Source organism: Colias eurytheme, chromosome 10 (assembly GCF_061535395.1).
Source record: "Colias eurytheme isolate Ceu_HAF_F1 chromosome 10, ilColEury1 Martin Lab GWU primary, whole genome shotgun sequence".
Lineage (NCBI taxonomy): Eukaryota > Metazoa > Arthropoda > Insecta > Lepidoptera > Pieridae > Colias > Colias eurytheme.
The window spans coordinates 1,554,574-1,573,341 of record NC_142989.1 but is presented as its reverse complement, the minus strand read 5'-3'; the positions used below and the strand labels follow the sequence as shown (position 1 = coordinate 1,573,341).

General features: G+C 32.3%; 3 protein-coding genes across 3 annotated transcripts; 2 read left to right on the top strand and 1 right to left on the bottom strand.

The window, feature by feature from the left end:
• The first annotated feature begins 252 nt into the window (after nucleotides 1-252).
• Nucleotides 253-1,403, top strand: LOC149905001 (uncharacterized). The gene is made up of 2 exons (XM_090106672.1): nucleotides 253-516; nucleotides 606-1,403. The coding sequence occupies exons 1-2, from the start codon at nucleotides 381-383 to the stop codon at nucleotides 833-835; spliced, it is 366 nt and encodes a 121-aa protein (XP_089962798.1). The 5' UTR covers nucleotides 253-380; the 3' UTR covers nucleotides 836-1,403.
• An 8,044-nt stretch (nucleotides 1,404-9,447) lies between these two features.
• CAH9 (Carbonic anhydrase 9) lies at nucleotides 9,448-15,014 on the top strand. The gene is made up of 5 exons (XM_090106441.1): nucleotides 9,448-9,561; nucleotides 13,271-13,474; nucleotides 13,584-13,855; nucleotides 14,222-14,452; nucleotides 14,616-15,014. The coding sequence occupies exons 1-5, from the start codon at nucleotides 9,516-9,518 to the stop codon at nucleotides 14,820-14,822; spliced, it is 960 nt and encodes a 319-aa protein (XP_089962567.1). The 5' UTR covers nucleotides 9,448-9,515; the 3' UTR covers nucleotides 14,823-15,014.
• Nucleotides 15,015-15,257: 243 nt separating this feature from the next.
• Nucleotides 15,258-18,689, bottom strand: Vha14-1 (V-type proton ATPase subunit Vha14-1). Its single transcript, XM_090106442.1, has 4 exons — nucleotides 18,544-18,689; nucleotides 18,332-18,413; nucleotides 17,083-17,288; nucleotides 15,258-15,567 (listed from the first exon to the last, which is right to left on the bottom strand). Exons 1-4 carry the CDS (start codon nucleotides 18,595-18,597, stop codon nucleotides 15,535-15,537), a joined length of 375 nt encoding a protein of 124 aa, XP_089962568.1. The 5' UTR covers nucleotides 18,598-18,689; the 3' UTR covers nucleotides 15,258-15,534.
• Between the last annotated feature and the right edge of the window lie 79 nt (nucleotides 18,690-18,768).

Here is an 18,768-nt window from a genome sequence, read left to right as displayed (position 1 = left end):
GTTTCTATGAAAAAAAGTTCTCTAAAATGTTAAGATTGCGTAGATAAATATTACACTGCATTAGGTTTAAGCATATAAAAATAAAACACGATTTACTTCAATCCGAGACGTGGGAAGTATAGCTCCCAGCGTTTTAATAAGGGTTAACATCAGCAGGCCATCAATACCAATTTTTATATTGTATTATCTATGGGAATTATTTTGGTTTTGTAGTTTGTTTATTGTTATCTATATCACGTTTTGACATTCGCTTACCGGTGACGTTTAGATATACGTTAAAATTAAATATTTCAAAAAGACTGTTGAAAGAAAAATATATTTTATAAATTGATACAAATCTAGCTGAAGGTAGATTTTTTTATGAAATTCCATCATTCGAAATGGCTCCACGAGAAATAGTAAAAGCTACTCCAAAGTTACAGCGAACTATAACAAAAGCTACAAAAGCCAAGGCGTCTCCTGTTAGTGTTAAAAAAGTAATGTCGAAAAACACCAAGGAAAGGATCCCTATTAAAGGTAATTCTGAATTTTGATCATGCTATCTATATTGCTACTCTACTTGTCTGAATTCCAATAATTGTTTTTTCATCTATTTTTACTTTTAGTAAACAACACAAATATTGAATCAAGACCGAGGACGAATACAGTACCAAAAGTATCAACACCAAAACCAAAGGAGAATAAATCTGTCCCCTTTCCTGCTAGCGTAACCAAAAGTGCTAAAAAGGCAAATTGGAAACGGCGACCAAAACCAGCTCATTCAGGTGTCCCTGTACCAGAGAAAATGAAAAAGTTATTGGAGAAACAATTACAAGATGCTGACTGTAGTTTATAAAAATATTGTTGACTTATTTGTAAAGTAGGTTATTCTCGTATTGGGTATGAATGACTAGCGAAAAGATTATGACATTGGGAACATTTTCCTGTATAATTTTAATATAAAAATACTTTATAAGTATTGATACTGTGTCATATTGAAAAGAGCAAATATCTATCTCAAAAAAAGTAATATTAATCTTAATACTAGGACTAGTTATTTTAACTCTTGTATCAATTCATAAAAGTTTTACCGATTTTTGTTCACTTCATGTTCAGTAAAAAATCACTTATAATTAAAAACAATCCCATTTGAAAATAATCATGTCATATTTTGTACATATTATATTAGGTACTACAATCTCTCCAATACCATTTACAATAAGATTTCATTAGAACTGAAATACTAGCATCTTTTCTTAATAATTAGTTTGTATGTTATAGTTATTTTCTTGCCTATTCAATTTTAATGTAACATGTTTAGAATTTGTATGACTCATTTAGTGTTTATTTTAAACAGGACTTCTTGTCCATGTCTTCTTTTAAATGTGAAGAATTTTGATTAAATAAAGTTATATTTTGTGTAATTATTGTTTAATTTTATTACTGCCATACTATAACTAGAAGAGACTATTGACCACCTCCTTGGTACAGTGGTTGATGTGTGAGCGTAGCATCGAGGGGTCCTGGGTTCGATTCCCAGTGGAGACGAAGAAAAAAGAAATGTCTCGGTCTGGTAGGATACGGAAGACTGATCACCTACTTGTCCCTAAAGAAAATCGATCAGTGAAACAGATGTACATATAAATATAATGCATCTTACCCCACTAGGGGACATGGGTCTTCACTATTATAATGTAACTACATATTGAACTAAAAGAACACATTAGAGTATAAGTAGCCATGACCATACTAAATACAATGGAAAGACATTATTTTATGTTTGAAATAGATACCTAAGTACAATCATAGCCTACAATGAACATCATAATATGTGAAGTTTATTCTATTATTATTTGAGAATTAATGCAGTAAAAATTTATTATTTAACAAACAATTTTATTATTTGAACATAGCCAAGATACAACAAATAAATATATAATGTGTTTTTGGCTCAGAGGAATAGGTTTATTCCTCTGAGGTTTTTGGCAATAAATTTCTTTTCTTTCTTTCCTAAAGCAGTATAATTTCCAGTGTGGGAAAGTGATGGCGCTAGGCGATCTAGGTATATACCACTGTCATTTTTCTATCTAGTGGAAATAATACTGCTTTTAGACCTTGTATGGGAGCTGGTTGCGAGCTGGCCACGTCAGAGCCAAAGAAAATTTTCTCTAAAAGACAATATGATACGATTTGCCTGTGACACATACATTAATAACTATACTATCCAATCATAACTTTATCGTACTATAGTCTCATTAAATATGTTCATTCGTTTCGGGTACTGCCAAACAAATACCTGGTTACTTATAAATAATCAATTAAAATAATAATATGGTACATGTACCTATAGAATAGGAACTTCATTAGGGCGGCCGTACTGCTCGAGCAGTCCGTGTACGGGGAAAGAAAACGGCATCTCGAAGAATCAAAAGTTAACGAACAAAAACTTTCACGTTTACATTAACTTTTTAATTTATGAAAATCAAAACAGTCATTAATGAGGCGCCTAATTACCTTGCGTATATAAATATTATATTTTCTATAGCTACCTATTAGTACTTAATAGGTACCTATAGTATGCTAAGCTTTTTTACTAGGTAGGTAGTTATAGCCTAGTGCCTCGGCCGCAGGCATGGCCGCAGGAAATATCGGGTAAGTATTTCTATATTTCATTGTCATATATATGTGTTATTCTTATATTCCACCTATTCATAGAAATCTAAATATGTCTTGTTATTTAGATTTATATGCACCTATTATTGTTTAGATTCATTTAAATCCGTCCAGTAGGAAGAGTAACAAACATACATACTTACATCCATTCTCACAAAATTTCGCATTTATAATAATATTATCTACTAGGATAGGATCTAGGACTTCACCAAAAATAAATACCTACCTATTTTATATCTTATATATAAAAATGAATCGCAAAATGTGTTGGTAAGCGCATAACTCGAGAACGGCTGAACCGATTTCGATAATTATTTTTTTATTATATTCCTTGAAGTACGAGGATGGTTCTTATGTAGAGAAAACGGTTACCTATCTTAATCTCGAATTTTAATATTCCGAATATTATAATCCAGAAAACGTTTGGACATTTTTTCATAACCCCGAATTTTAAAATTTCGAAGTTTTGTTTGCCATATAATCGCAACTCCGAATTTCATTTGCCCATTTCTTTATTTGTACGACGTTTTACAATCCAGACGAATGAATTCCAGACATACGAAATCTAAATGCACAAAATCCAGATGACCGTAATCCATATGCACGAAAGCCAGATTTTTAAAACACAAATTTTTGAAATACAGTTAATTGATTTCCAGACAAACAATGTCCAGATTTTTGAAATTCAAATAAACGATATCCAGCAAAACGTAATCCTTCCAGGGGACGCAGCACGAACCTAACCTAACCTTCTGAATAGATTTTAACACTTTAACCTTTCTGTAATGGGCAAGTAAAACAATAGCGAGTCGGTTCTGGCACTCGCCGGCCGCTGCCGCGGCACGCTCGCTTCGCTCGCTCGGCTCGTGCGTGGGGGTCACAGTTCAAACCTAACCTAACCTACTGAGTCGAATTTGACACTTAAACCTTTCTGTAATGGGCAAGTAAAACAATAGCGAGTCGGTTCTGGCACTCGCCGGCCGCTGCCGCGTCACGCTCGCTTCGCTCGCTCGGCTCGTGCATGGGGGGTCACAGTTCAAACCTAACCTAACCTACTGAGTCGACTTTGACACTAAAACCGGTCTGTAATGGACAAGTAAAACAATAAATTTACTTACTGACAATGTTTATTTTCAGTCGATAGTAAAGGTATAATCACGATTGTATGAAAATCAAATAAAAAGATTATGAAAATCTGGCAATAGTTTATCTGTTATACGATTATATGGGAACCAAATAAAAAAATTATGAAAATTTGGCAATAGTTTATTTGGAAAATGGTACGATGGCAAACAAAAAAAAGTATTCTGAGAATCTGGTATACTTAATGTGATCTGTATTATGAGAATACGGGAAACAAAAAAATACTTTTTAAAAATCTGGTTTTGGTGCATCTGGAAATTGATTCATCTGGGAAATTAAAAAAGGAATTTTAAAAATTTGTCATTCATTACATCTGTCTTTTAAAAGTTCTAACAACCGTTTTCGGGGTTTTAAGATTCGGGTTATAGAAATTCGAGTTTTTAATAGGTTACCAGAGAAAACGTAAACATGTACCACGGGCGAAGCCGGGGCGGACCGCTAGTTACCTATAAAATATATTATCAAGGACTACGAAGATATAAGAAAATGGGCGTAGGTACGAAATTGTGGGCGTACTTAGCTAAATCCCATTTATGGATGTAATTTGTTAAAAAAAATTATTATCATAAATACCAATAATAATTATTATCATAAATACCTATAATAAATATTAATTAATGCGAAAGTAACTGTCTGTCTGTACGTCTTTTCTCATCTTCACTACTCAAGCACTGCAGCGATTTGGATTGGTACTTAGTACTTACTGGTATTAGGTACCTACGTTGACTTGCTATTAATTTCCCTATTAAACATTACCTATACTCTTTGCTATTAATGCTCTGATTGGTACAGAGATAGCGTGAGACCTGAGATAGGATATGTCCTATGGGAACAGGGAAAGGTTATCTATGCGGGTTTAACTTTGACTATGCGGACGAAGCCAGTAAACCACGGGTGGAAAGCTAGTAAGTAGGTACCTACTATTATCTATTCTGTGGTAAAGTCGTTTAGCTACTATTATGTATTCTGTGGTAAAGTATAAAACAAGGGTTTAATTCAGTTCTTTTTGTCGATTTCTTCAGTCAGGCATACAAGTACTTAGCTACTAATTAAGAGTAAAACCTTTTAAGTCACCGATATTAAAAGAACACGAAACTCCGCCCATACCCATAACTCCGCGTTCAAACGTAAAGATCATAAACAATAAAGCGCAGATCCATACGGCCCATTAACAATTAAGTTAGGCCAGAACATGATTTACACACGGCAAGCTCCGCCTGTCCACTGTGATTAATTTTATTAGTCGGGAAACGAGACGTGAATGGAAATGAGTTGTCAGTACAATTCATAAGAAATAGCGGTTTTAGTTGTCGCAGCGATATGCCGTTTATACAGCGGATGATAATATGTACCTATCTATATTTAAATAACAGCCATGGATTTGCTAGTCCAGTCTTGAAAGATTGAAAGAAAAGTTTCCATAATTAATGACGTAGGAACTTTTGAAGCTTGACAAGAAAATTAAAATAAATACGCTGGCGATAGTTTCTCTGAGAACACAGATTTTGTGTGGCAATAATAAATTGACCATTATTTTCATGGATAAAATTATAGTTTCGCTTCTAGACGTGTTGGCTAAGCATCAATATAAAAATATGTCTTGCACCGAGATATTTTTATAGAAAGCTGATAGGTGCGAAATAAAATATGTAACAGAAACTGTGCCGGTCGGCTGGTTTACCCGCAGACAAAACCATTGGTAGGTAAGCCTTTCAGTACTTTTGTCGTGGTGTTTGAACTTTGATACTCATAATATCATATCACATATCCAAACATGCAAACTTTGAAAATATACAAAAGTATTCAACAATGACAAGTTATCATTATTGAAAAAAAAAACAATTAGATATGTAATTCATAGATCACACTGAGCTTCTTTCAAATCCGCTGTTTGCTTACAACTTAAACACTAATTGACAGCGTTAACTAAATAAACGCATTGTATTAAAATGTCTACGCGACGTGCTTACGATAAAATTGTAAAATTCTCATCTAGTCATAAGTTAGCTCTTAGACGAATACTTAAATCTTACGGAAGACTAATAGACAGCCTAATTTAATGCGAAACTTGACACTTGTCTAATGAATGTCTTAGCGACTTATCAATATCAAACATTATGCATAATGCAAATTTTTTTGTATGTCTAGACTCAGAACCTTTTTAAATAGTAGGTTACTTACTACTACCTTGTATCTACCCGTACAGCACCTTAATTAAATACATTATTGCTCACTTACAAATTTGTCGTGCTGTGGTAAATCTTTTGACATACAACCTATTGTTTAAATTTAAAAATCATTTAATTGTTAAATCATATGGATATGGTAGTTGTTACTTGTTACTCGTTGTATCCGAATAGGTTCAATTCCTTTTAAAATTTTAGTGGCATTTTTTTGAAGGCTTTTGTTTGACTACTTTCGTTGAAAAGCTTAGGACCCAAATCCATTCACCTCTATACGAGCTTTAAAAGCTTTCTCGACTCCCCTCTCTCTCGGTAGGACTAACTTACGTATTAAATATTTAAATGAGGGTTCTCACATGGTTTAGTGTAAATACAGTCAGTTGCATGCATATGCAACAGACGTGAACTTCCAACTGCGCTCAGCAGTAATTTTAACCAATAAAATAAAAATTGTATTTTCTCGAACACACCGCATAGTGTTTATATGTAATAAAGTGAGGTCGCAAGTTGGTTCTCAGACCTATTGAGTGTAAATGAGGTAAGCCGTAAGATAAGTGTTTCATAAAAAAAGGGAGAAAAAAATAGGTTTTCAATTTTTTTATATAGTTACCAAGATGATATTTTTTTTATATTTCTACTGAGGCGGATCAGTTATCCTATAAGGCTTACTATTTGGATTATGGAAGGCGTTAGGATCCTTCCTAATAAGCCGGTAAGCCTACTAGTTGGCCTACCATCAGCCGTCCCTGGCAGACCATAGATATTCGTATCATCGACTTTCGAGTCGTACGTTGTACATGATATCGAAAGCCGGTTAAAATTATTGTAAAAAAAAGAAGGTAGGATAGAAATTTTGTCGTTATGAATTATCTTTTAATTTTCATCTATAATATCTGCCAGACCGTGAAAGTTTCAACACAATAATGAAATAATACAAAAACACGTTTGATTCAGTTATTATCACTATTATATAGATATATTACTTACATAATATCTAGCTCAATTATAAAATTCACATTGAAATCAATATAAATGACAATTAGGCACGTCTTGAGATGAATCAATTTTGCCCACAATACGGCAATCATTTGATTTGCTGAATTGACGGCAAAATTTGGTGGTTTACTTTGTTTTGATTATGCTTTTTTACGAATTTTATTGCGATTACCTACTATTATGTTTTGGTTCGTTCAATTAGCAATTTGATTAAAAATTACACAAATATTATTCTAATACTAGCTGCGTCCCGCGGTTTCACCCGCGTAAATGAGTAGGTAAAATTATTCTTTTGTTTAAGTCTTACTGTTCCTGTGGAATAAATTTATAGAATCACTATCTATTAAAAAAACCCTATCCAATTCTGTTGCATAATTTTGAAGATATAATTATACAGACACACAGTAGCCTTACTTATCCTTATAATATCAGGTATCTATCAGTGAAATTCAGATTTAATAGGCGATTATTTTAATATTACAAACACACACATCAATTTAATTTTTTGGTCCATAATAATTAATAGATGAATGAAGACAGAATATTACTTCTTTTACGCACGCTCTATGGGTACCTAGGTAGTTAGTTGTTTATGTATTGGTATTTTACGCACGCGCTATGGGTAGGTAGTATTGGTAAAATTTATAAAATTTACCAATAATTTTATAACCCGATTACCAGATACCGCGCTATTTTAGCGGTAGAGCAATTCTTTTATGGTTTAGCCGGTAGGTCCCTGCTTTTCAGGCGCGGTCCCAGGGGGGTGGTCACGGGGGACATGACCCCCCCCAAAATCGTTCTCGATAAAATAGAAAAAAAAATCTTATATTGTACAATATAAAAAAAGAACTGGCTAAGTGCGAATCGGAGTCACTCGCACATCTAAAGTTCTGTTTAAACCTGTTTTTAATCCCTTGCAAATGTCGAAATTAGCGAAAATTTGCAGCTATCTGCTTCTGACTCGCACTTGGCCGGTTTTTCTTTGTAATATTTAAAAATGGCGAGTACGATTGGGGTGGGGGGGTTGCATACCTTTCCAGATGCGTGACCCCCCCCAAAATGTCAGGCTGGGACCGCGCCTGCTGCTTTTCAGTGAGGGTCCGACATAACCCACTTAACCGAAAGCTCTTTTCCCGAGAGCTTTGGGTATGCGTTATCTTCACTTCATTCACTTTATATATAAATAACTATCTTTCCGCCCGCGGCTTTACCTGCTTTGCCAAAAATAATAAATCCTCAAAAATGCCTCACGTAATTTTCTCCTCTTCTTTTTGAGAGTGAACGTCCTATGAACGTCCCTAAAATTATTATCTTCAACATGTGCTACCCAATTTAAACAGTACTGATTTTATTACTTAATTTGTCAAAATTCCCATTTACCTATGCATTGAAATTAAAAATCCATTTTGTAACTAACTAACACAGTGCGCAAGCGATAAAGAAATTCATCGAACAAAGAACAGAATATTTATAGGGAGCCCTTTATTTTTTATTTTGACACTATTGAATGGGCGTGTTTACAAAAATAAATTGACTAGCTAAATAATTATATCATACAGTAATGTTATCATGTATTGTTCGTCCCAATAGGCTGCTTCGCTAACCCGATAAATGCGATCGGAAAATTACAGTTTATTGAATTTAATATCGGACAATATAATACCTCTTACATTTTTTCCCATTAATTTGTTTGTAATTTTCCCAGAATAATACAAAAGGATTAGCAATGATTAAACCAACCGTAAAGATCGTAAACCTTAATGCACTCAGTACCTAGTCTTTCATCTTTGTGGTAATACAATTAAGTACTTAGGTAAACTCTGCAAAGCCTATACCTATCTGGTATACTGGGTATCGCTGAACTTATTTTTTAATCTTTCAAGCTTGTAATAAGAATGGAATATTGTAAACGAAGAGTGAGACATATCGATGCAGACAAAAGATTTTTTGTCTATAAATGACGACTAAGAAGGTAAAATATAGCTGTATAGGTGCTAAGAATTAAAATATTATTTTGTTTAATTTGTTAAAATAATAATGCATCGTCCCTTCGCAGCGCTCTATATTTGTAGAGTAGAGAATAGAGGCATAGTTATTAATATATATAATAGGTATTTTCTTTGAAGAGGATGATTCTGAAGGAAATAAAGTAATTATTGCATTTACTGCCATATTGGTTAAGCGGTAAAAGTTAAACCTCTCTAGCGACGAAGCTACCTTCAAAACCAAACATCAACCGCTTCCTTCAAAACCAAAAATTGGACGAAAATTAAATATTGTCCACCAGTATACATTCCGCATCCTAAGCTTTACGCTAATAGCGTGTAAGAGGATTTCTCAGTTAAAATTTTATAAAGCCATGTTCAGATAATCCACACCTTTATCTGTAAAGGGTTAGTTCTCACATGAGTGACGTGTTAGACCATTCAAATCGCACTGCTCAAGATGTTCTTGTGTAGTATTTAAACCGCAGTCTGCAAGAAAGGAAGCATCAAGTGACCATCCAATCAATCAATCAATTAGTAATATAAGTAATTCACAATGAATTCTATTGTTTCATCTCTTATCGCTATTCTGGCACTTCAGGGTAAGCCTTATATTTTTTTATATTTAAAACCGATATAATTTTACAAGAAAATAAATATTTGTTCATATTTAATATATTGGCTGTTTAATTTAAATAATAAATCATATTCCTAAACTTGCAGGATATCATCTATTTTATTTAGAGAAAATCCATTAAGTTTTAAAATATTTTATAAAAAAATTTTGTCTTGTATTAGCCAAGTGTACCGATAAATAAAACAAAAATAATTGAATAAACATTCCAATAAAATTAAACAAAGTAAAATTATACACAGGTAAATAATAATAACGCATAAATAAATCATAATGAAAATGGTTCAAAGGATGGCGAATTGGAGCATAAAATCAGATAAAAGCATAAAGTTAATATTTTGTGCCCTTAACTGTTCATAATTGTGTTTAATTAAGTTTTTAATGTAAGTATATTCTCTACAGCAGTAAAGACACGCGAAATATGTACCGTAGCTACGTTTCACACACGTTGGATCGCACAAACATCCGACCAAACACTCTAGATGATTCAAAATATAATATTTTGATCAATAAGAATTTTCATTCATGAAAACGAGTCGATATTAAAACTAATATGCCTATAAATATTTTTTTACCATTAAAATGCGTTCCTTTAAATAAAATACACAATAATTATTTTTAACAAAATCTAAACGCCTCAAAATTGTCAAATTGTCAGAACTAAACTAAATTCAATGGAATCAAGGGCACCAGCTTTCGAATAAAAAAAATATCAAAATCCGTGCACCCAGTCGTTATTCGCCAGGTAACAAACTCACAAAAATTAAGTTGAATTTAATCTCCTTTTCTGGAAGACGGTTGAAAGAATCGTTTTTTAAAAATACCTAACACTCAGACCAATAAAATGCTTTTTTTTAACCTAACACGATTATCCGAGACCTCTCCTGAATATCTGTAACTCCTGAATGCAAAAAAAATAACACCAGTAAGTAATTTGAATCGAAAACAACAACAAAAAGCCGTAGCGCTGAAAAAGTATGCCAAATTATTTTAATTTCAATAATCTTGACCCTACATTAGCGCTAGATTATTATCCATAAAAAGGTCACCTATGTTTGATCTATTCATCTAAATGCTGTTAACGCGTAGACGCATGTTTGATTTCAGCACATTTCAAGTCACGAATGCTAAAGGATAAATTTATTAATCGTTCATTTGTTTCAAAATACACACTTAGTAAATTTTTAATAAAGATAATATTGTGTGGAATTATAAAAAGACAAAAAACAAAACAAAAGCATTGTTTAAAAATAAAGTTTAAATTATTAGGTAAGTATAATATAAACGCGCGGATTATAACGTTTCGTGTAAGTAAGTACCTGATATTTTTTTTGTTTCGATACAACTTTATTATACAATAGTGCGAATCCTAAATTGTTATAAATAGGTAATAATTAATTAGTCGTTTGACCCGGAATTATTATTTAAAAAAAATAGCCTCACCTCTGAGTTGTGTAACATTCCCATTAATCAAAAATTCCCTCAACTTTTCAAGAGTCAATGCAAATACCAAAAAGCAGGCACTTATACATTTTTTTTAGTTAAATAATATACCATTTATTTAATAAAATTTATCATTATTCACAAAACGCATCTACTCGTTATACGTCAGCTAAATTACGGTTATTTTTAAACGTCCTGTCATTTTACGCCATTTAAATACGTTGCACTCAACTACTCGCATAAACCTAATGATTATTATTTAAATTTTCCAATTTAATTTAAGGCCTTCGATAAGCCTTCGATTGTTCCTTTTGATATAATATTGTTCTGATCATTACTCTTATTAAATACGAAATCATTATATTTAAAAATTTTTTTAAAGGCTCAAAGATGGCTCAATTTTGATATGTTTTACCTCGGTCGTTGTCATCCCTCAACTAGGTATATGATAATATATCACTACCACTATCTGGACATAATATTAAGATATAACATGTATAAATTTGTATCAAAAGTTCTATTTATTAGCTTATTAGCATTACTCTTATTAATTAACCTTTTTTTTTTTTTTTATAGTGGGGAAATCTATCTTATTAATTAACCTAGAATCTAATAATAAACCAATGGTGTTTTTGGCACAGATTGTCCTAAGCATTTGTCCTAATTGATTCTTTCGACCTCATAAATCATAATATTTTAATTCTCTTGCAAATTTGTAAGAAATAAGAATAATAATTTAACCCAAATGCATAACGTTTCACCATACACACACATCGAGGTAATTGTTTGTATTTAAATTTTAATAACTTCAGTCGCCTTTATCTTTACTGCGTATGTTTAGTATTTTTAAATCGCTTATTTTTAAACCATATTCATTTCTAACATCTTCGTTACAAACTTCAATTTTCAAATGGCATACCCTATGTACCAAGTCAACACCTATATCTGACAACAATACCTACTCATCAGATATTCTTCTTAACATCTAGGTACATTAAATTCCTGCAGCTAAAAGATATAATCAATTACATCTCTATAAAATGATGTGACTATAGAATACGATTGATAATAATAAATTAGCCGCCGTTTAAGCTAAATTTATTGTTTTATATGAGCTTAAGAAACAAAGCACGTATTTTTGAAGATTTTGATACCAAGCATAGTAATGCAATGTCGTAGTGCAGATTGATGCACACACAATGAAGTTTTTTTCGATATTCCTACATTGATTGCGAGTGTCGCCTTGAATATAGAAATGTTTATATTTCGCGTACCTATAGGTACATTTAAATTTAAAAGACTTCATGGCTGTCTACTAAATAAGTAAAACCACAGGTAAAACTATTAATAATAATTGATAGGTAGATGCGTGTTTTAAAAGGCGCTTTTCAGAACGCGCTTCATCAGATATGGATTTTTTCATTTTTTAATAAATATAATTACTTAATGTTTATTCAAAATATGTATGCGTCCAGATTCTAACGAAGTTCAATTTTACACCTTTATAGCACTACGTGCTTTCTTTAAATTAAGTACATTTTATTACGGCTATAAAATAAAATCGTCTGGCATACAAATAAGCCATGTATTGAATAATATATGACGTGATTCTAAATTTTGGAACGGCAGACAATATTATTTTAATATAAGCAGAGTTGGATTTATTGTCGTATTTAATTAATTTAAAATGCACCTATTGGTCTAATGGATATTATTAAGTACCTACTTCCATATCATTTGCAATGGATTCAAATAATATTTTTTTATCGTTTATCGTTTATATTATACAAACAACTAAAATCGAATGATAGTAGGTAGTAACCACAAAGGAATTGTGTTTATACATTGTTTATATTAAACTTAACATACTGAATGGACGGCTTCTGTAATATTAATTATATAGATTTTAAACGATATTATCAGTCTAATAGTGGCTCAGTTGATTTGGAGATAATTGGTAATCGGTTTCGCTTTAATTAAAATGTTATTCAGAGAATTTTGCAACATCATCATTCTGAAACACAATGGCAAATTTCCTATAACCTTAAACTGGGTCGAACAGGGTTCAAAAACCATAACCTCATTGAAAGCCTTATCTTATCTTAATGTACCAACAATACCGATTCCCTCCAAAGTTTGCTGGTAATCATTATTTTAAGAATACCTACGAGTTTAAGAGAAGATACATATGCAGCAATTCATGGCAGCTTTTTATATTTTTCAATATTTCGCAGTGTCTATGGTCTTCGGTTGGGGCTACCGTGCTTCTGACCAAAGACGATGGGCGGTACTACACCCAGCATGCGGCGGCCGACAGCAATCACCAATTGCTATTTCTGCTCGTCAAGCCATCCCCATTTCCATACCCGCCATGGAACTTATCGGGTATCAGAATCCACTCCCGGGACCATTGACCATAACCAATAATGGACATTCTGGTAAACTGAGTTACAATAAATTTGATTATAATTTTCACTACAAAATTGGTTAATTAATTTTTTAGTTCTTTAACTAGTGGCGCATGTTTATAATTCTATTGATTTTCAGTCGCATTGAGCGTCCCTAAATACTCCTCTGAAGAAGAAAAGAAAGGATTCCGTTTGCCATATATTTTCGGCGGTCCTCTCGATAATGAGTACGAGATTGAAGGTCTGCACTTCCATTGGGGCGATAAGAACAACCGCGGTTCAGAACACACTCTTAACGACATGCGTCTGCCTCTTGAAATGCACATCATCCACAGGAACAAGAAATACAGGAGCCTTGCTGAAGCACTCCAGCACCCTGATGGTCTCTGCGTTCTTGCTTTCTTCTATCAGGTAAATGGTTAACTGCTCATTATCTTACAATATCTCTGCTCATAATATTCGTTGAGGATTTTGTTTGAACGCGCTAGTCTTAGGAAATGTACTTTTTCGATATGAAAAATTATTTTTGTGTTGAATAGTGAAGGAAGGTTAGGAGAACAACGTGCGTGAAACCGCAGGGAACAGCTAGTATTTCATATGTACGAAATCTTACACGCTTCGGGTGGGCGCAAAATTTTGTCGTTCCATTAATATGCAAGGCGTGCGTCCTAAGAATACTACATTATCGTTTACCAGCGAAGGCGTTGAATACCTTATTACCATAGTTTTTTACATCGACTTAAACCATTAGAAAAAGTAACATTTATGATATTACAGGTCGTGGAATTCGAAGCCAAGCTGCTAACTCCTATCGTGAAGAATTTGTCGACTATTGAGAATTACAACACCAGTATGCAGCTGCCCCATACCTTCTCTCTCTCTTCCATCCTCTCCGGACTGGACTCAGAACGTTTCTACACCTACAAGGGCTCCCTCACCACCCCACCTTGCGCTGAAGCCGTCACATGGGTCGTTTTCTCTGACTACCTCCCGATTTCTGTCTTCCAGGTATTCAATATTATTTACGGTGTTATATTTTTTGTATTCCTAACAATACACTGGAAAACGAATTATACTAATAAATGCAGAATAGTTAATTGGTGCTTTATCTTGTATGAATAAATATCACCTAATATTTAACAGAAATAAAATACTTAAAACTATTTTACAGATGGATAACTTCCGTGGTCTCCTCTCCAACCTGAACTTGCCGCTTGTGGACAACTTCAGGCAGCTCCAGCCGCTCTTCGGTCGTCGTATCTTCGTCAGAATTACTTCTAAGAATCCTAAATTCAAGAAGACCAAGCTCCACTACTCCAAATGGGACTGGGTTGGCCACAAGAAAGCCGAAAATGACGTCAACGAATTCGATGACTAATCATTTTGAATATTCAAATTTCGATTTAAATTAACCAATCACCGCTCCTCGTTCTTTACGGGTACTAATGAATCTAATTAATTAATGATTTGTAATTTTGTTAAGTGATTAATATGGTTGTGTGCACTGTATCATATTGTATATTTGTGCAATCAGTATTATTATAAGTAAATGTAAATAATAAATAAATATATAAATAAATAATTTGCTTTTATTTCAAGTATACTTTAATTACATTAAAAATTGAATTTGTATATAAAGCCAACAAACTACTAGGTAGCGTAGTTATCAGCGCCAAACATAGACTGAAAAGAAAATAATTGTTATTAGTCTAACTAATAAATAACTACAAATATAATAACAAATGAAAAATAAAAGAAACACATACATACATACACCACACCATGCACACTCAGGGGACAAAAATAAAACGCATTTCAATTGTTCATATACTATAATAAAATTTCAACAATCTATACAATGTTATAACATATTTAATACTCATTGTTAGGCATTTGCACACAATTTAACAGATCAGTTTATTTCTGAAAATAAAATGGTTGCGGAATGTATTAACTTAACGGATTGAAATTGCACACAGGATTAAATGCGACTTTTAAATAAATTAGTTGTTAGTTGTTACATTATGGGTCTTGGCATATTTACAGGTGCCAGTCTGTATCATACAGACAAACCATGCAATATAAAGTTCTTAGCGTACCAAGTCTTCGGGGTTGAACATGCCCTGTGAACAAATAAAAAGGTTTTGATACATAGGAAAAAAAAATGTCTTTCGGTCAGTTTGGTAAGTAACAAGTAGAATATGAAAAATAATATGAAAAATAATACTAAAAATTTATTGAAATAAAAAATTGTTATTGTATAGTAGTTAATATAAAATTATTTTTATTTTAATTATTAAAATATTAAATTAAAATAAAACCAATACATAGTTCGTGAGATGGTGTAAAGTCAAACAAAATTCATGGTCACCCTAACTACAATTTCTACAAACATCAATGTTTGGTTGAGTTCTCAAAACGTTAGACAAGGACCATTTACCGTTGACAGGCCATTTACCGGGTCCTGCACGGACCACTTTTGGTTAGATTCCGCTTATAAGGAAAAAGCAACCCTAAGCATATAGAAATAGATCTTATTTTATCAAAACAAATATTTTTTTTTGTGCACACTTTGTCATTTTGTTGCTGGTTGCGCTCACTCTTGGTTGATATTGTTGATTTTGATTATTTAGTAAAAAGTAAAATAGAAAGAGAAGATAGTAGATAATGAATCAATAGTAGAAAACAATAGAAGAAAATATTGTAATGTCACCAATTTTCTCCATAAAAAGTTTTTCATTGAGCGTAATGTTTTAAATGCAGTTTGATAAAATTTAAAAACGATGAGTTAGCTAGTTGCTCTGTAACACTCTTAAAATGTAAAAAAATATGTTCGAAATCAACTGCTATGTTTTATTAAAAATATATTATTTTTCCATTTTATGCTTACTTAAACATATTATCACGTAGTATATTATTATTAGTCTGTGATATTATCTTACAGGAGTAAGATAATATGTTTAAGTGCATACGAACTAACTAACTATAGTCGAGCCAATTTAATAGGCAACATTTGACGTCTATCAATTTTATCTTCGAAGAGAGGTAACTTGCTTAAAAACATCGATTAAAGTGAATTAATCGATACGGATTTGAAACATTTGTCAATCGAATTTATTAATTTATGATGATTTTTATTCACAAGTAATCAATGCATTCGATTCTAGATGTCAGATTTCGATTTTTAGAGTAACGTCTCTGGTATTTAAAAAGAAAAAAGGTTTATTGACACAAAATTGTAGCGACGTCAGTTCTTCAATTCAGAAATTGTTTATTATGTTTAGAATGGTTTATCAGTAAAATGAAATCTTAAAATTCCTTGTATCGGTCATTATTATTATAAATATGTGATCGTAATTGAAAAAAGTTAAGCAAATGTGCAGTTCTAACAAAACGAAATATCATGTTATTCTATGTTGTCGTTACTAGGTTACGTTGTTGAATTTTGTTGAACTGTCAAATGTTGCCTATTAAAATGGCTCTACTATAACTTACGAATTTTCATCATCAAATATCTCTATATATTTTTTTACAATTTATCAGAGATATGACAGTTTCATTCTCCATCAAACATTTTTTTTAAATTTATAACAAAAAATTATATGAATAAATACTTTATTTCCAAAATAAAATACTACCTTAGCGCGACGCAAAATGGAGTCTTTGCTGGCGTCATAAGGGTGGTCCTTAGACGGAATCTCCAATACTGACGGTACGGGGGCGGTGTGTGCGTCAATGACGTGTCGGATCAGTTCCGCGACATTTTGGTTGATCAGGATGATATCGATGTCGTCGCGCTTGACGAATCTCTTGAAACAGTCCTCAATTTCACTGACTGGAGTGTCTATGGGCGATAGGGAGAGGTGATTAATTCTTTGTTGTATTATATTGATATATATTAATTTTGTTATATTACATTGATATATTTCTTTTGTTATATTACAAGCTTTTCACCCGCAGCTGGTGATAGAGAATGAACAGTAATTGTTATACAAGTCATATATTCAATATAGAGCCAACTATCTGAATGTATAATTTCGTTAGTGACATAAATGAGCAAATCTACCCATGGGCATATTTTTTTTTTACTGTGGTATAAAGTACCCTAAGTCGCTCCCCAGTGTCCTAGCTATTCGCCTAGCTATTTAGACAAAAGTCATATTATTATAAAATTACTAGCGGCCCGCGGGCTTCGCCCGTGGTACATATGAAAAATAGATGTTGGCCGATTCTCAGACTTACCCGATATGCACAGAAAATTTCATGAGAATCGGTCCACCCGTTTCGGAGGAGTATGCAGACTAACATTGTGACACGAGAATTTTATATATAAGAAGATTTAATTGCTACGTTATTGAAAAACAAGCATACTATGCATTTATAATGTCAGTAAGGATGCATTACATCAGACAGATATGTTACATGACAAATAATTTAACTTGAAATTGTATTTGTCTGTTTGTATATCTTTCACATTGCAATAGAGGGATTTTATTGTATGATTTTTGAAATTGGTAAAGCCACAGTAATGGTCAATAGCGTGAGTATACTACTTCAGTAATTGCTTTTAAATAAAATAATCAATTAGTGATACGACTATGAAGAAACGATATCAACAAACATCTAAATTAATTGATTTTTAATAATGCAATAAAACTATAGGTAAGTATAAAGATTCCTCTTACATTGTATACTTACCCATACAACTGTTAGTAGTACATACTTCAGTTTTATATACATAGAACTATCAAGTACCTTACTTCCGATTTAAATACTTATATAATCCTTGATTCTAAATACATTTTTTCATGATCATTCATGATTTTCAAGTACATTGATGAAACTTGAATTATTACTATTGAATACAAATACTACGAAGTTACTTACTTTTATCTACGACCATGAAATTTGGGTGTCTGTTCTTGTTAATTTCACCGATACCACCCAACAGGAATCCAACGCAAGTATCCTGGAAAAACAAAAGAAATAGGAAATATTAATATACAGCCGTTCGTCACTATAAAAACAAACGCCAATCAACATTTATATGAATACATACATACATACAACATATTATTATAGAAAAAGTAAAGATATACCTCATCTCCGATAACACTAATAAGTTTTCCTTTTACTGCAGCTTGAAGGGCCATTTTAGAATTTTTAAATTATTATTTGGTATTTTATTGAAAATAAGAACTGTCACACGAAATTCATCACCTGACTAAAGATTTTTTTGGTAAGGTTGGTAAGCCTGAAAAAATTGGATACTTGATTAGAAATTGCATTCATAAAAAAATAAAACTATATTATTAAAAAAATAC

What these genes read in the sequence shown, in the direction of transcription:
- LOC149905001 (XM_090106672.1), top strand. Translation starts at nt 381, where the DNA reads ATGGCTCCACGAGAAATAGTAAAAGCTACTCCAAAGTTACAGCGAACT. An exon ending in GGAAAGGATCCCTATTAAAG is followed by an intron (nt 517 to 605) that starts GTAATTCTGAAT and finishes TTTTACTTTTAG; the next exon opens with TAAACAACACAAATATTGAA.
- CAH9 (XM_090106441.1), top strand. Translation starts at nt 9,516, where the DNA reads ATGAATTCTATTGTTTCATCTCTTATCGCTATTCTGGCACTTCAGG. An exon ending in CGCTATTCTGGCACTTCAGG is followed by an intron (nt 9,562 to 13,270) that starts GTAAGCCTTATA and finishes AATATTTCGCAG; the next exon opens with TGTCTATGGTCTTCGGTTGG. An exon ending in TCCCGATTTCTGTCTTCCAG is followed by an intron (nt 14,453 to 14,615) that starts GTATTCAATATT and finishes ACTATTTTACAG; the next exon opens with ATGGATAACTTCCGTGGTCT.
- Vha14-1 (XM_090106442.1), bottom strand. Translation starts at nt 18,597, where the DNA reads ATGGCCCTTCAAGCTGCAGTAAAAGGAAAACTTATTAGTGTTATCGGA. An exon ending in TTAGTGTTATCGGAGATGAG is followed by an intron (nt 18,414 to 18,543) that starts GTATATCTTTAC and finishes TTGTTTTTCCAG; the next exon opens with GATACTTGCGTTGGATTCCT. An exon ending in CCATTTTGCGTCGCGCTAAG is followed by an intron (nt 15,568 to 17,082) that starts GTAGTATTTTAT and finishes ATTTGTTCACAG; the next exon opens with GGCATGTTCAACCCCGAAGA.